At 35.4% G+C, this 17935-nt stretch overlaps 2 protein-coding genes across 2 annotated transcripts; both read right to left on the bottom strand.

Annotated features, from left to right (window-relative positions):
* Positions 1 to 1429: 1429 nt before the first annotated feature.
* On the bottom strand, positions 1430 to 5728 carry mipa (major intrinsic protein of lens fiber a). The gene is made up of 4 exons (XM_073823036.1): positions 4999 to 5728; positions 4634 to 4798; positions 2312 to 2392; positions 1430 to 2224 (listed from the first exon to the last, which is right to left on the bottom strand). The coding sequence occupies exons 1-4, from the start codon at positions 5356 to 5358 to the stop codon at positions 2039 to 2041; spliced, it is 792 nt and encodes a 263-aa protein (XP_073679137.1). The 5' UTR covers positions 5359 to 5728; the 3' UTR covers positions 1430 to 2038.
* Positions 5729 to 11844: 6116 nt separating this feature from the next.
* Positions 11845 to 17886, bottom strand: ptges3a (prostaglandin E synthase 3a (cytosolic)). The gene is made up of 8 exons (XM_073823041.1): positions 17630 to 17886; positions 15416 to 15529; positions 15147 to 15216; positions 14946 to 15044; positions 14217 to 14306; positions 14068 to 14124; positions 13925 to 13952; positions 11845 to 12897 (listed from the first exon to the last, which is right to left on the bottom strand). Coding segments are annotated over exons 1-8 (480 nt in total). The 5' UTR covers positions 17632 to 17886; the 3' UTR covers positions 11845 to 12877.
* Positions 17887 to 17935: the final 49 nt, after the last annotated feature.

The following is a 17935-nucleotide window of genomic DNA, read 5'->3' as shown; positions in this document are numbered from 1 at the left end:
TCATGAATATTCATGTTAGCTCCGCCCAGTGTCACAGAAAATCTCATATTCTAACAATAAACTGGATTTCTTATGTAATTAATAAATGTCTGTGCACAATAAATATGTATATATATTAGCTCGAAACTAAAATTAAATTACGTTACAGAAAGCTGTATTTTTTTATCAGGAGCACTAATATTTGAGTGCAACTTTAAGACGAAACTCATAAACAGGAAACTCATGAATATTCATGTTAGCTCCGCCCAGTGTCACAGAAAATCTCAGACACCAAATATTTCAGAACACCGGTCAATTGTTAGTAAGATTCAAGAACTCTGGCATTATTTCAGACTCTAGAGTGCTCATCGAACTACCAAAGAAGAGACGTTTACTTGTAACGATTATACTCAGATAAACTTTAACAGCCATTTGAAAAAAAAATAAATAAATCTTTACACAGGACTTTGAGCACTTTTCATGTAAACATTGACGTATATATGTATAAAGATCGTGCTTACACCTATGGTGAGGTTTGAAGATCTTTCAGGCACCTCTGGTCTCTCTTCAGTCAGATCTTGGATAACAAGACACTAGTGGAAAGAGTGCAGAAAGGCAAAGAGTGACAGAACACCTGGATGTAGCGATAGCTTTTCATTACTTTCAATCCAAATGCTACATGAACATAAATGTGCATTTAAATCTCAGTTGCTCTAAAGCTGACTGAATTACCTCCACAAATCATTCTATGTATCATAATGCATCCATGATGTTTGAAACCAGTTCTGCTCACATTAGTGAGGTTTAAATTTATTTTTACAATGAATTACAGAAATATTCTCTTGCCTGAGACAAAATATCAGTGCTTTTTGTCTAGTTTAGCTATTTACACACAAAATAATGCCAAACCCACTACTCTAAACAGGACATCTATGAATGCAGATTTATGGCAGAAAAAGATCAATGAAAATGGCAAGAGCGGTATGACTCAATAAGAATGTAGTACTTTGAAAATACTAAAATGACACGACTGGAAGAAAATAAACCCAGATAGCACATGAACGTCTGCAAGATGTCTGTTAAAGATATCTTGATCTGGAAAGCATCTGCTATGTACAAATGTCTGACAGATGTCTTTCAGATATCAGTTTTACATACATTCTAAATCATAAACATCTTAAAGACATCTAATATACGTCTATTTGATATCCAATAGGAAAAGTTCTATAGGCGTCTTGCAGATGTAAATGCAGACATCAAATAGACGTCTCAGTGATGTATGTGTGCTATCAATGAAGTTCTTCTGTCAGGTAAAAGCTAAAAGTTAGGGTATAACAGACTAGTTGTGTTTTGTGTGTTTATTTTATATGAATGATGGTGTGACTGTTTCTTTTAAAGAAACACATGTTAAACACAGATAAACAATACAACAGTTTGAAGCAGACTCAAAGAGGGATCCAAATTCCCGAAGGATTTATAAAGCTTTTAGTCGTGAATAAACATCCAGATAAAGCAAGGTTCAAAGAAATGCTTCCTTCATTTTGGGAGATAGAAAAAAAGAACATTGCATTAATACAAACACATGGCGAATGGTGGAAATGAATGAGCCAAACTGTAAACTCTCGGAAAACACACACGCACACACACCACGCACAACTGAATAATGTCGACTGTAAGCAGAATGTAAAGAAATCGGTTGCAAAATGCTAATAATATAATACACGTGTCACATCTCTGAAAAAATCAAAGAAAAATAAACTGAAATGAATGTGTGAGATTTAAACCCTGTGAAACTGGAAAGCATGCAGAAGTCCACTTCTAGCGTAGTTCACTCTTAGTAGACTAAAAACGACAGAGGTGCCCCTGAGCGGCGTTAGCCACCTGATCTCGCTCCCTGTACCTGGCGGTACAGAGCGCAGTCCTCAACAGGAAGTCCTCTTCTTACCCTCATTCATAGTCTTTGGAAAGGGGTGTCTCGGTTGGTATGTAGGAGGTGTGTGAGGATGAGGTGTGTGAAATGATTGTGTCGCGTCAGGGATCCAAAGTTTCCTGGCAGTGTTTATAAGGCTTGCGTTTTGAGCTCAATTGGCTCTCCTCGGGTCTCCTGCTGGGCTTCGGCCTCAGGAGGTCGGTTACCCTTGAGCACAGCCAGCCGTTCGGACAGACCGCGCATCCGGGGAAAGAGCATAAAGTCGTAGAGCAGAGCACCCATAGCACCGCCGATCATAGGGCCCACCCAGTACACCTACCAGAACAGATAGAAAGTTATTACACTCATGAATTAGTTAGCAAAAATGTTCCTTCATCTGAATACAATGGAAATATGCCTTACCCAATGGTTAATAAAGTTCCTAAAAAGCACAGCAGGGGCAAAAGACCTGGCAGGGTTCATTCCAGCTCCAGTGTAATACATCTGCAATGAGATTCATGTCAGGTCAAGTCAAATGTATTTGTATCCACCTTATTTATCCTGTAAGAGCGGACACTGCCATTTGTACATTTCATGTGTCTGGCTTCCGGTATCATCCACTCCAGCTTTTTTTAATCTATACCAAGCAGCTTGTTTTGCTGCTTGATATTGCAAATTGGTAGCCTGGCTAACGCCAGACCACGTTATGACTTCGTCATGATTCGTGGTCTGGGAACCACATGTTCATTTTCTCGTATTTGAGGCGTGGTTTACGAATCTGAGGTGAAAATTTGGTCTATGGTTTCCATGCTGCCTTCCAGCGTGAATAAAATCGCGCTGTGCGGAAGGCAGCATGGGGACACCCAGGCTAGCAAATTGGTGTGTCTTACCATATTTTATTGTATTATCTTAATCATGAACACTGGTTTGTAGTGCAAACAGTTTAGTAGTGTTTACTGCAGGTTGCTATTCTTCTCGTTATTTCCCTATATTACTTACACACTGAAGAATAAGTTGGATAACACTTTACAATACACATTGTTTCAATGTAATGTAAAGTAGCTTTACAGATAATCATTATTTCAATGTTTACAAAGGGTGACCATACGTCCTCTTTTCCCCGGACATACCCTCTTTTTTGACCTAAAAAGTGTGTCCAGCCAGGGTTTCTAAATCGCCCAAAATGTCCGGAATTTGGCTTTTGCTTTCTACAGTCGCAATTCATTGTGTGCGTTTTTGAATTAAAGCCTTGCACCGGACTGTTTTCTTAATCCCGCTCGCGCACACCTTGTAATACTGAATTTAATTTTCGCGCATTAGGGGGTCGCTATCAAGTCGTGGAGTATTTAAATCGCTTTGCACTTCGTGTTCGCCAAATCTGCATTTTTTACACAGAATTGGGCTGATTTTAAACTGTTGCGGTGGGTTGATTTTCTCCCGTGGGTTAAAGGTTTGAAATATTGCATAAATTACATTTGACTGAAATGCTTTTATTGAACATTTTGCATTCTGCCTGTGATAAAATAGTGGTAGATGCAAGATACAAGTGGTCATTTGAAAATTGAATGGGACTGGCTTCCGGTTGTTCGCTTCCAGCTGTTTTTAGATGTTTTTATAACATCAAAACAGCTAGTTTTGATGCTTGATATTGCAAATTGGTGTGTCTTACTATATTATTTTAATACAGTATCTTAATTATGAACACACTGGTTTGTAATGCAAACAGTTTTACCATTTACTGCACTTTGTTGTTCTTCTCATTATTTCCCTACAGCAGCCAATGAACCAGAAAACGGCTTACTTCCATGTTGAAAAATATGTATATATACAGATAAAGTTGGACATACAAATATATCCAAATTTATGTAAAGAACCATGAAATAATATTTTGCAATAAACAATCACTAAATACATTTTTTAATATATGTAAGGATTTTCATATCCGGTAGTGTCAGTGATCTTTAACTGATGGGTTTTGATCCAAAAATCAGACTGATAAAATTATGCTCAATTAAATAGGCTTATTGACTTTTACAAGGGTGAAAATCTTCAAAGATTCATTCAACAAATTTACAACATTCATTGGTCACTTGAAGAGATAATTCACCCAAAAATGTAATTCTGTCATCATATATTCACCAACATTTCATTCTAAACCTGTATGACTTTCTTTCTTCCGTATAACACAAAAGGAAATATTTTGAAGAATTTTCACTCTTAAATATCCTGGATTGTTTTAACCCAAACTTGGGTTAAATATGGACAAACCCAGCCATTGGGTTAAATTTTACATCACATTTTTAACCCAACGGTTGGGTTTGTCTATATTTTAAGTTTAATATGTTAAGTCATACAGGTTTGGAATGACATGTTGGTGAATATATGATGACAGAATTACATTTTTGGGTGAATTATCTCTTCAAGTGACCAATGAATGTTGTAAATGTGTTGTTTTAGAGTGTTTAGTAATTTTTGTCCATACAATGAAATAACAAAAAAACACCATACCCCACTAATTTTCACTTTTTTTTGTCCATTTCATTGTTAAAAACAAAAAAACAATTTTTTCTAAATATCTCCTCTTTGTTACACAGAATTAAGTAAGTCAACACCATAATGGTGAATAAATCATGAGAGATTTTCTTTTATCTCTTTAAAACAGCTAATTACTAGAAGACTATTTGACCACCAGGGCAAAACCAATAGGGAACCACTGATTTTAAGACTAAACCTCAGTTAGCTTACCCCCAGCAGGTGTCCCACAAGCACAGAGAAGCCAATGGACAGAGCAGCAGATCCCAGTCGTCCATTTCGCCTCTCATCGGTCACAGCAAAGACCACAACCACAAGTTGCAGAGTCAGGAATATCTCGATGGTGGTAGCCATTCCCAAACTGATGCCTGGCTGAAGCTGAAAGCACACATACACATACACTTTACAAAGAACTATCAACACTGACATTAAAAAATTGATTTATCTGAAAATGTCTTCCATTAACAGGTCCCTAAAGATGTTTTGACATCTCGATGGTTTCAAACACTGATGATTCAGATTGTAACCAAGCCATTATTTCAACAAATCAGCTCACTAAATCAAATACACCCTCTTACCGTGTTCAGGCCAAGATTGCCTCTTATATTGCTTGGCGTGACCCCATACAGCACACCGGCTCCAGCTACCGCTCCCAAGCATTGAGCACAGATGTAGAAGAAAGCACGAAACAGTGACATCTGGGAGCCGATCAGGTAGGCGAACGTGACAGCCGGGTTGATGTGGCCACCGCTGATGTGGCCGATGGACTGGATGAGTGTGGCAGCTGCCAGACCGAAGCAGAAGGCAACTTGGAGCACATTGTGTGGTCCGGTGGTCCAACGCAGAGCTGATCCCAGCCCGAAAAACACAAAGAACATGGTGCCATAGAACTCGGCAAACACAGCCCGCCAAAAAGACATGGACCGGAACTCCCACATGGTTGCGATAACTCAGAGGCGACGCCAAAAAATGGAGGGATAAGAGGGAGGGAAGGAACCAAAAATAGCTTCTGGATGTGTTCCCTTTGATTTTTTTGTGGATAGACACAAAAAACAAAGGCGTAGAAACTATGGAAAATGAAGCATAAATGCTTCTACAACCTGCAGAGTTTGTGAAGAGCAGCACTTCTTCACAAGTCTGAAATCATCTGTCCCGTTGATTTCTAACCTGTGGTTTTTGTCATAAAACCTCAAGTGTGAAAGTGACAGGTGAGCTCTGCATCGATGTGAAAGTTCTAGATGATGTTAATTAAAGAACACGGATAGACAAATGATGAGCATGTCCTGCAGACATTCAACCTCTCTGATGGGACAGCGAGGGGCCAGAGGGGTATTTATAATGACTGTGACCCTCAGTGACACTATAATCCTTTGGCAGAATTGTGGGAGGGGGCTGCGAACAATACAACAAATCAAATTAAAGAAAAAAAATCTTAACCCTTTTCTGTCCTGCTTTTCCTTTTAGCTTATGGTCATCACTCTGAAGCTTAAAACACTGGCCGCAAATGTGCATTTGAGTAATGTTGAAATGTTAAACATATCTAGTTTTTAGAATTATGAAACTAAAAACAAAAATATGTTGTCTCAAACTGGAGGGGAATGGTTATAGAAAGGCAAAAGGGAAATAGTGTATTAATCAGATGTGGGAACATGACGACATTTTAAGAACAGCCCCTGAAGACAACTGTCCTATCCCAGCTCACATTAGGGAAAAGTGTTTAGGAACTGCCTCTTTTCTGGCCCTGGCTACAACACCAGGGCCCCTAAAAGGGTCTAGTACCCTTCACAGTGTGGATTAAGTGCTGACACAAAGGAACAATACCTCTCATACAACAGAAGGAGGCCTCACACGGATGTAACATATCATAATTGACACTCTACATGCACAGGACAGGAAAGTATTTTGGTATTTAGTAACAACATAAAAAATAGAATAAAATAAATACATGATATATGTGTGTTCATGAACAATCCATGAATTACTTGTAATCAAATAAAATATAATATATTATAATAATAGGGAGATGCTTTTATCCATAGCAATCTACTGTAAATTTCAAACAGAATGCAATGTAAAAAAAATGTATGCTATCCTTTTTGTTTTTATATTAATAACACATATTTATAATTTATTATTACTATATATATATATATATATATATATATATATATAAATATATATATATATAAATAGATAATATTTAACCTATTTTATATAAACACACATATACGCGTGCATAATATAGCCTAATATATAATATAATATACTATTATATAATAATAGTAGCAAGTGTTTTTATATGAAGCAAAATACATTAAATTTAAAACATAGAATGCAATGTAATTTTTAAGTTTTATTGTTACTATTATATTTTATAATTATATAATTTTTTATATATTTTATATAAATACTACATATTTATAATTTATTATTACTAAATATATAAATAATATTTAATCTATTATTTATACATACACATATACACATGCACAATGCATAATAGAATAGAATAGTAAGCAGATGCAATTTTTTTTATATATTTGTATTTAATATAATATAATAGTAGGCAGATGCTTTTATCCAAAGCAAAATACATTTAAAACAAAGAATGCAATGTAAAGTGCTTATAATAATAATAATTATTATTATTATAATTATTATATTTTTATAATTATATAATTTAATTTTTATATCAATACAACATATTTATAAATTAAAAATTACTAAATATATAAATAATATTAAATTTATTATACACATACGCACAATGCAAATATAATATAATATAATATAATAATAGAAGGCAGATGCTTTAATCCAAAGCAAAATTCATTATATTTAAAAAATAGAATGCAATGTAAAGTGCTTCTAATAATAATAATAATATTTTTTACATAAATACTACATATTTATAACTTAAAATGACTAAATATATAAATAATATTTAATTTATTACACACACACACACACACACACACACACACACACACACACACACACACACACACACACACACACACACACACACAATGCAAATAATTATAATACAATATGATATAATATGATATTATATAATAGCAGGCAGATGCTTTTTTCCAAAGCAAAATACATTAAATTGAAAACATAGAATGCAATGTAAAGTGCTTATTATTATTATTATTATATAATTATAATTATAAGAATTATTAATATAATAGTAGGCAGATACTTTATCCAAAGCAAAATACATTAAATTTAATACAGATAAATAATTATATTTTTATAATTATATACATTTTTATATAAATGCTTATATAAGTTATATAAATATATATATATATATATATATATATATATATATATATATAAATAATATTTAATCCATTAAATATACACATACACATGCAGAATGCATACATTTATAATATAATATAAATATATTTATATATTTATAATATATTGGCTATAATATAATATACAATATGGCAGATGATTCCATCCAATCCATTTAATATACAGAATGCAACGGAAACTGCTTTGGTAAAAAACATCTGTCAAATGTATAAATGTAAATATAATATAATTGGTGTTATCTAATATTTACAGTGTTGTCAGTTGTTTGGATTTAGATATGTTAGATAGGTTAGATACATTATTGTGTACACATTGTGCAGCTATATCACTTTGCTTGTGATCTGTAATATTTGTCTTGTCAACACATCTAGCATCCCACACAAACCACATGCTTATAAAACCATTTTCACTGTATTTGCATGAAAGAGTGATTTTTCCACAGCACACAATGAGGGTTTTGCCATAGCACCCCATACCCTTGTCAGGCCAGAGCCAGTTGGTTCTGCACAGAACTGATTAGGCAGAGTTTTACATTGTGTGTGCTGGCAGGACTTCTGGCCTGAGGCCCAATAAAGCTCTGGAAAATCCATGTTTGGAGGCAGGAGGTGATAGTGGGGTGGGGGCAACACTGAGCCTCTTCTCTGGGCAATCACGGTGAGCTATAGACCAATGAAAGGATACTGCTTCGCTAGTGTTTTTTGCTCTTTCATTTGGGATGAACCAAAGTGCTGGCAGCAACAGTTTCTGTTGCCTTCTTTGATTAAAATTTTTATGGTGCGGTTGGGCCGTTGTCTCAAATGATAGGAGCTTTTATATGCAAATAGCACTACAGCATAAGTGCTCCTTTGCAAAACAGCAGATTGATAACTAGTCTGAAAGATAAACCCTGTGAAACGCACTTGAACTTTGTTTAGTCAAGAATTTCTATACTAATTCTAGACATAAAAACAATCCCAGATAATAACAACATCGAATTGCAAGTAGGTAATAATCTTTTATAAAATTATACTTTGCCTTAAGGTCATTTAAGGTGAAGCACCTCCTAAGTAAACTAGGTATCAAATATCTGTCATCGGCTCACTTCGGTATCATTTTTGGCAAGATAACCAACCAGGCCAGATGCATTGGTTTTGGAAGCAGGTGTTTCTAGTTGAGCTACGAGTCATGGTAGTTCTGCAAGGCCGGCTCAGAGTAACCAACTTTGTGTACATCCATTGTGTGCAGGATTACTCCACACCACTGCCTGCTCATGTGTCCATAAGCCGCCTTTTGTCGCACAGGAGAGACAGCTTAAAACTGCTTGCGTAAGGATTTTTCTATTACCTCTAGCACAGACTGCTGACTCCAACACAACCCTCCCTGATCTCCCATACCACCACTGTCTTAAACAGAATGCTAGCTCAGGAAACTCAACCCCCCTAAAATATTCCAGGCCTTACAGATCAACTGTTGATCGAAACATACAGTGTCTCCAGATGCTATTCATTCATCCTTACAACTCCACCTGCTGTACTAAGCAGAACCTGTTTTACAGAGATATATAAACAAAACTATCCACCTTATTTTTCAATGCGGAAGTAACCTGTTTTCGGGTCATGAGCAAGACTACAGTTTCGTTAGCCACAGAAGAGAAATACTGAGAAGAATAATGAAGTGCAGTAAATGGTAAAACTGTCTGCACTACAAACCAGTGTGTTAATAATTAGGATAATACATTAAAATAATATGGTAAGACACACCAATTTGCCATATCAAGCAGCAAAACAAGCTGTTTCGTACAGCTAAGAATACCTGGACGTGGATGAGACCAGAAGCCAGACCTGCTCTTATGGGAAAAATAAGGTGAATATACATTAAAAAAAATATATATAGACACCTCTGGAAAACCAAAAAAACTGATTTCAAAAAGGGCAGTTATCTGAGGAACTTGTAAAGCTTATTGAGGAGCCCATTTTTTCTAAACTCCAGAACCTCAGAGCTGAAAACTAAGTACTCAGTGGAACCCTATACCTTTCTGCATTACAATTGACAATTCACAAAGACCCACCCCTCTTTGTTACTGTCACTATGTCCAACAAGCCATGGCGCTCTCTGTGAAAAAACATTGCGGAGCAAAGAAGGAAAGTTCTGACAACACAAACACAAAACAAGACAAGACAACTTCTAAATTTAACATTTTTTAAAGAAATTCAAGCAATAAATACCGTTTTGTGGCTCTTTAATGTGTCGTGACAGATCGCTGTAGCACCTCAGTTCCAGGAACATGTGAACCAATCATCTCTTCTTACTAGTTATAGCATGAAATAAGCATGAATGAACATCAGATTGTTTCAGTCGTAGAAAGACATCAATACACACCATTTTCAAGTTCAATTCCACCGTTAATTGACTATCCTCCTATCTGACAAAAATGGCAGACTTGGCATTATGATTGGTCAGATCACCTGTCAATCAAACCCCTGACCTCAAACCATCAGGATGATCAGGAGATTGGTGCTGGAATCCCTGGACTCTTTACACCTATGTGAAAGAACAAAAGCGTATATTTGGTTATGAAAAAGTAAGTTCTTTCATTCTGAGATGAATATTGAATTTGTGGTGAAAGTTTAATAGTGAATGTTTTCAATGTGTGAGCAAAACCTCAAAGAACTCTATGGGGTGAAATGTGACTTAACAAATTTTTGTGCCGTTTAGTATCGGGGTTCAATACAGTTAGATTAGGTCGGAAAACTCCCATCTCATTTTCTCCTCCAACTTAAAAATCCTCCTACATCGCTGTAGAAGTACAGACCCAGTGTTTACAAAGCAGGTAAAGGTAAAACAGCTATGTAGGAGAAAATGAGATGGGAGTTTTTCGACCTACCCTAACTGTCTTGAACCGGAATACACAGAGTTGACACAGAGCTAGACAAGACAAGCATTTGAGGTTAAAAAGTATATAAATTGTCATTTCTTTTAGAAAATGACTGATCGTTTCGCTAAATAAGACCCTTCTTTCTGGGCTGGGATCGTTTAGAGTCCTTTAAAGCTGCACTGAAACTGCATTTTGGAAGTTCAAACTCATGGGCACCATTGAAGTCCACTATATGGAGAGAAATTTGAAATGTTTTCCTCAAAAAACAAACAAACAATTTCTTTATGACTGAAGAAAGAAAGACAAGAACATCTTGGATGACATGGCGGTAAGCAAATTATCTGTACATTTTTGTTCTGGAAGTGAACAAATCCTTTAATTTTCTTATAATCCTACTTTGATATGTCTGCTATGCGCAATAGTATTTACTTTTGATAGTGTGGTTTTTGGTGAATTGTTAGGCCTATCAAGTAAGACGACGTTTCCTCAAACATCATTGTAATGATTAATTATATTAATATATGGAAACCACAATGAATAAAAACAAAACTATACACAAATATATTGTCTCCTTTTAAAATTTGTGGATAAACAAGTGAGATTTCAATGATATTTTGATCGCTGAACTAGGAAAGGTCCCTGATCTTCATTTCAGAAATCTAGTCATCTTCAGATATCACAAACCTTTATTTTGCATATGATGTATAGTGCTAAAGTTGGTACTTAGCTCAATAATTATTCTGTAGTTTCCAAGGAGGCGTTTAACTGACTGTTAGCTTTTAAACACATGTGCAAATTCATTCCCGCCAGGCTTGTTTAGCAGAAATGGAACTGTAGCGTCATCTTGTGGCGACAACACAATTATTCTTTTTACATGAGCAAGGACACAATGTTCCGGATCTTCTGCAGCCTGTTTTTTAGGGATGCACCAACGTGTTGTCCTGTCATCGATTTGATAAAAAAAAAAAATACATTTCATACTGTAAAATCAGCTTTAACAGTGTTCACGATAAATCTCATATCTAGAATTTAATTGTACATACTTTATTTGAAATCAGGCATCAAAATATTCTAATTATAATTTAATTTTAACCAATTGAAATGGCTTACATTAAAAAAATACAAAAAAAAGATAAAAAAAAAATCTGCTTACAAAATTAATAAATATTACATAAATATTGTTTGAAATACCGCGCCACTGCGAATGATCCTTGATGTACAAACACAGGACAAAGAATTTAAATAGTTTAGAGACAGTTTATTAGAAATATGTAGACAAAAACCTCACTGCGTTTAACAAACTGAAATTTATAAACCTGAATTGACAGGTCACAACATTGTTTTCATCTTTTAGTCACACCTGCATTGATATTAAGAGTGCAAACACAAATTGGTCATCTATTGATAAATTACCCTTTGTTCTGTACAGCGGTGAGGCATATGCTTTTTTTAATCACTTCTCTTTACATATATGGAAGAAACCAGTGTACAATTGCCTGCTACACGTCTAAGTGTGATACAAAACAACAAATACTAACTGCCAACCTGAAATGATTTCAAAAAGCAGCGTGTACAGACAGGACTATGTACTTTGAACATGTTGGATTAACACGTAAACCTATCGGAGGGGCGAAACTGCAGCTAAAACACATAAAACAGGGGGTTTATCAGTGAATCAGTGCACGGGCTTTGAATATGCCATTCTGATTTGAAATGCAGCAAAAATCAAGTGTCTTGGCTGGCATTTGCAACGAAGAAGTGCCCAAAGACAATGCTTGCTTTGCTCACACGCGAGGAAATCAGAGCCTCAACACATACAAACAAAAAAATAAGAATTAAATAAAATTTACAGTTTGAATGAGCGGGAGAAGGCAGAATATGTTCATAAAGTCATTCATGTCCTTTTTCCATTACTACAAATTACAATGTATACGTTACATGATGCAATAACCCCACTCACATTGAGGGAAAAAGCCCAAGACTGTAAAAGCCATTGAGTAAACTGACCATAAATGGTGTCCACAATACATCATCGAGAGCTCGTAATTGTCCATGCAGAACAGAAAAGTAAAGAGTGTATTGTTGAGGGGCTGACGTTGCCATCAACACAACAGTAAAAATTCATCCCTTGTGACTTTCTGCAGAAAGACCTTGGAAAAACAGTTTCAAAAACGATGCAGTTTTTTTTTAATGGCTACCAACTCAAACTTAGTCTCTCTCTTCATTTGTTAAGTGAAAATTCTTGCTTTCTTCTGCAGGACGCTTTTCCTTTACTCAAGGTCTGGCATTTCTGGGAAAAAAAAGTTAAAGAAAAAAAAAAGTTTTTATATTTTAAATATTTATTTTTAAACAATAAACAGGTCAAGGGTTGTCTGTTATTTTAAGAATACCGTTCATTAATACTATATAAAGTTATAACAGCTATCTATACTGCTCATACAGTTGAGGTCAAAAGTTTACAGAATCTGCAAAATGGTAACTATTTTACCAAAATAAGAGCAACCATACGAAATACATGTTATTTTTTATTTAGTACCGACCTGAATAAGATATTTTACATGAAAGGCTGAATAGTTGAATTTATAAAAAATGACCCCATTCAAAAGTTTACACACAACTGATTCTTAATACGGTGTTGTTACATGAATCATCCACAACTGTGTTTTTTTTTTTGTTTAGTGATAGTCGTTCATGAGTCCCTTGTTTGTCTTGAACAGTTAAACTGCCCGCTATTCTTCAGAAAAAACCTACAGGTCCCAAAAATTTGAATTTGAACCCTTTCCACAATGACGGAAGATCAGTAAACATTTGAACCTTCTGTAATAGTTGCAGTGTGAAAAGATGGATCTCAAAATCATACAATCATTGTTGGAAAGGGTTCAAATCCACAAAAATGCTGACAAACCAAAGAATTTGTGGGACCTGAATGATTTTTCTGAAGGACAGCAGGCAGTTTAACTGTTCAGGACAAAACAAGGGACTCATGAACGACTATCACTAAACAAAAAAACACAGCTGGTGATCATTCAGATAACAACAGATAAACGAGGGTAATTTTTTTCAATTTCATTATTTTCTCTTGTGGACTATATGTAAACATCTTTTATGTGAAATATCTTTTTCAGGTCTGTACTAAATAAATAACATGCATTTTGTATAATGCCTCTTATTTTGGAAAAAATAATAAATCAATAACATTTTGCGGATTCTGCAAGGTGTATGTGTTTTGACTGCAACTGTATGTATTGATTTTCAAAATAATACAATGAACACACAAAAGTCAAATACAGGAGAACAGATAAACTAAGAAAACTTACTTTCGTCATCACTATCTGCAGACTCTTCCTGGAATTAAAAAAAAAGAAAACAGTCAAAAATAATTTAAATGATAATACTATAGGAAACATTTTTTTTTCTTCTGGCCAATTTAACAAATTTATGGCCTGAATAATTCTCTTACATCATCTGCACCATCCACATCTGGTAGGTCATCTTCCCCACCCATGTTGTTCATCATCTTAAAAAAAAAAAAAAAAGTATTATTAATTTTCCCTTTATATAATTCAAAGAATATTTATATCACTAATAGTAACATATACAGACACAAACCTCTGAAAAACGGTCAAAACTGGACAATTCTTCATCTGAGTCATCCTCCCAGTCCTTCCAGTTATTGAAGTCAACACTAAGCCAATTAAGCTGCACAATAAGAAACATTAATTAACATATGTGATCTTATTACTATGATAACTTACCCACCCCCATGTCATCCAAGATGTTCATGTCTTTCTTTCTTCAGTCGCAAAGAATGGTCAATGGTGGCCAATGGGTTGAAGGTCCAAACTGTAGTGTCAATGCAGCTTCAAAGGGCTCTACACGATCCCAGTCAAGGAATAAGGGTCTTATCTAGCAAAACATTGTCATTTTCTTTTAAAAAATGCAAATTTATATACTTTTAACCACAAATGCTCATCTTGCACTAGCTTTCTTTGCACGTTCGCTTTGTAAACACTGGGTCGGTACTTTCGCCTACATCACTCGTGCATGACTACGCAATACGTGAGGTCGAGCTAGTGGTAAAAAGTTCATAAATCTGTATTTTTCTTACAAAATGACTGATCAGCTGGGATCGTGTAGAGCCATTTGAATCCGCATTGAAACTGCAGTTAGGACCTTCAACCCGTTAACCACTATATGGAGAAAAATTGTAATTTCTTTTCGACTGAAGAAAGAAAGACATGAACATCTTAGATGACATGGGGGTTAGTATATTTTCAGGAAATTTTCATTCTGGAACTGAATTAATCCTTTAACAGTTCAAATAGACCAAATTCTGACCTTCGTTTTTTCTTTTGTTAACCTTGGCCAAGACTTGCCAGGTTCTGCTTTTCGTAGACAGCAAAACACAGACCTGTCTGTGCGTTTGTGTTTAGAATCCTGCAAAAAAAAGTTTCATGTAACACGCAATAACACATGAGCCATGCAGATTGACCTTGTACAACCTGAATTAGAACAGAAACCATCAGGTGGTGTACTCACATTTGGGTCAATGGACTCAAATAGTTCTACTTCATTATGGTGTTTCATGTTATCTGTTCCTCCAAGACAACTAAAGCAAAAAATATAGCATATTACAATTCACAATGAACTACTATAGTACTACATTGCATTTTAAGAGGCACATTAACAAACATATTAAACGGTTCATGGCAGTACTCTGAATTATCATATTTTGTAATGACAATGTTATAACAGAATATTTCAGCACAGTATAAACACTTTTAACAATGACCGGTATAAAAATGTACCTGAAATCAAGTTTTGATTTGTCAAATTTAACTTGGACATCTTTGCTGTCTTCTATACAAAATTCAATGAAGACGGCCTCCCGTCTGTCATACCACTTGGCAGTTGCTGGCTGCCTGTAAAGTGAATGGAATTAAGATATTAGAAAATATCTGGAATTGAAACGCAGAACTTCAAAGGTCATACTACGCTACAAACATTAAATAAAGACATTTAGTTCTAATGGGGGTACATGGTGAACTGAGCAACTAGCTAAGTGCATTTGTTAAAAGGCAAACTCCAGAAGTCCACACTAAAAGCACAGCTCTAAATTAAGATGTGCGAACAGGAGGCCTTGGCGGAGGTGGAGCAACAATGACGTTTCCATGGCAACCAGTTTGTATCGATTGGCAGGTTCATGCATGGCCTCTTAGCAATCGACTTTGGGCTTCACCACTATAATAAACACAATGGCAGAACCGAGCACTAGCAATAAGGAAGTGATTGAATAATTCTAATAATTAATATTTAATCTTGTACTGTATTTTAAATGCATGACTGCTGGCTAAGGATTGCAGCGATAGCCTAGCAATAGTCACATGCCCTTACTGTACATAGTTGACTACTAATACTTGTCACACCTTAGACATACTCTACCTTTCAAAACTTTAGATCTTACGCTCACCAACGCTATTACTTATTTAATCAAAAATATAGTAATATTGTGAAATATTATTACTAGTTTTTGAATGGATTTTAAAATGTAACTTATTGCTGTGATGCAACACTGAATTTTCAGCATCATTATTCCAGTCTTCAGTGTCACATGATCCTTCATAAATCATCCTAATATTCTGATTTGGTGCTTAAGAAACATTATTGTCAATGTTGAAAACTGCTGTTGAGCTGCATTTTTATGCAGGATTCTTTAATGAATACAAATTTCAAATTATTTGAAATAAATATTGAAAAAAATATTTAATGCATTCTTGCCACTGATCTATATACTCCATCAGTGACTCTTGCTGAATAAAGAGACTTTATTTATTTATTGTACTCAGGGTTAAATGGTGGTTAATGTCGCAATGCACTTTACTTGCTGTATTACTAACAATTTTAAAAATTCTAAACATGATTAATTCCTGCTGGAAACTTAAACCAAGTTAGATCAGCAAATTTGTGAGCCTGGACCACAAAACCAGTCATAAGTAGCACAGGTATATTTGTAGCAATAGCAAACAATCCATTGTAAAATTATCGATTTCTCTTTTATGCCAAAAAATCATTAGGATATTAAGTAAATGTTATGATATTTTGTAAATGTCCTACTGTAAATATATAAAAACTTAATTTTTGATTAGTAATATGCATTGCTAAGAACTTTCATTTGTCATTTGGAAAACTTTAAAGGCAATATTTTAATTTTTTTGCACCCTCTGATTCCAGATTTTCAAATAGTTGTATCTTCGCCAAATATTGTCCTGTACTAACAAACCATACATCAATTATTATTATTATTATTGTATTAATATATATATTATATATTTTTTAAAATGACCCTTATGGTTGGTTTTGTGGTCCAGGGTCTGGTTGGACTAAGGCGGTCTCTCTTCCTAGCCAACATGATGCTCAGGTGTTTTAGCTTGAAGGCTGTGTGGTCACCCATTATAATGAACAGTAATCGAAACCCTTTTAAAACCATCCAACATACCCTTTAGCTGACCTACTTGCCACCCAACTGAGTATCAGCTAGCGTACTAGCTAGGTTTTAAAACCACCTTAAACCAGCAAACCAATTTAGGCTGGATTAAGCATGATCTTTTTTTTCCTGCAGGGAACACCCTGCAAGCCTTGATCTGCATAAGGTCGTAAATATTGCTAGTACGTTCTACAGTAATGCAGATGAAATCTTAAATGAAAAGGAATAATGTAATGGTAATCTGATCAGCAGCTCTTATGTTAGCTGTGCAGTATGTTAACTACAGGCCTAAACTATCTAGCTGCTAAAGAGCTAGCTAAGCTCTGATGTGGGAACAATGTGCGCTATTTTCACCACCGATTACGAATAGACGTTTTTCTATGCAGTCTTCCCGAGAATTACTAGTATTCCCTTAAATGTCTATATCTACTAACAGCCGTCTGTGAGAAAATGTCATGTTTCCCTGACAGAGGTTATGAACACACTTGCTAACTAGCTAATAAGTTAGTGCATCCTTAACACTGCCGGTAAAACTCACATGTCGATATCTTCTTTCAGTACTTCTTTCCAAAATCTGCGTGGTCACTCGCGTGCTCTCGCCTGTGGTAGTGTTTTGAATTTCTGCTGTCAATTCAAAGCGAATGCATAAAGACGGAAGCTAGCTGTTTATGCGCCGCTCTGTCAAACTGCACAAGATCCGCGCGTGTCTACTCACTGGCGCGCAGTGACGCATCATCTCAACGTTTCTAGCGACTTCTGCTGCGCGCCCCGCGCCAGGCGCGCACCCTGAGCAAATGCGTCTCCATAGTAACGCAGACTTCGCTCCGCCTCACACTGCGACCAG

Source organism: Garra rufa, chromosome 18, assembly GCF_049309525.1.
Source record: "Garra rufa chromosome 18, GarRuf1.0, whole genome shotgun sequence".
Lineage (NCBI taxonomy): Eukaryota > Metazoa > Chordata > Actinopteri > Cypriniformes > Cyprinidae > Garra > Garra rufa.
This window is presented reverse-complemented; position numbering and strand designations above follow the sequence as displayed.

Excerpts from the sequence above, each read along its gene's own strand:
- mipa (XM_073823036.1), bottom strand. The coding sequence starts at position 5,358 with ATGTGGGAGTTCCGGTCCATGTCTTTTTGGCGGGCTGTGTTTGCCGAG. Across the intron at positions 4,799-4,998 it reads GCAATCTTGGCCTGAACACG|CTTCAGCCAGGCATCAGTTT; the intron begins GTAAGAGGGTGT and ends GTGTGCTTTCAG. Across the intron at positions 2,225-2,311 it reads GGAACTTTATTAACCATTGG|GTGTACTGGGTGGGCCCTAT; the intron begins GTAAGGCATATT and ends CTGTTCTGGTAG.
- ptges3a (XM_073823041.1), bottom strand. Across the intron at positions 13,953-14,067 it reads ATGTGGATGGTGCAGATGAT|GAAGAGTCTGCAGATAGTGA; the intron begins GTAAGAGAATTA and ends TTTTAATTCCAG. Across the intron at positions 12,898-13,924 it reads TGCAGATAGTGATGACGAAA|AAATGCCAGACCTTGAGTAA; the intron begins GTAAGTTTTCTT and ends TTTTTTTCCCAG.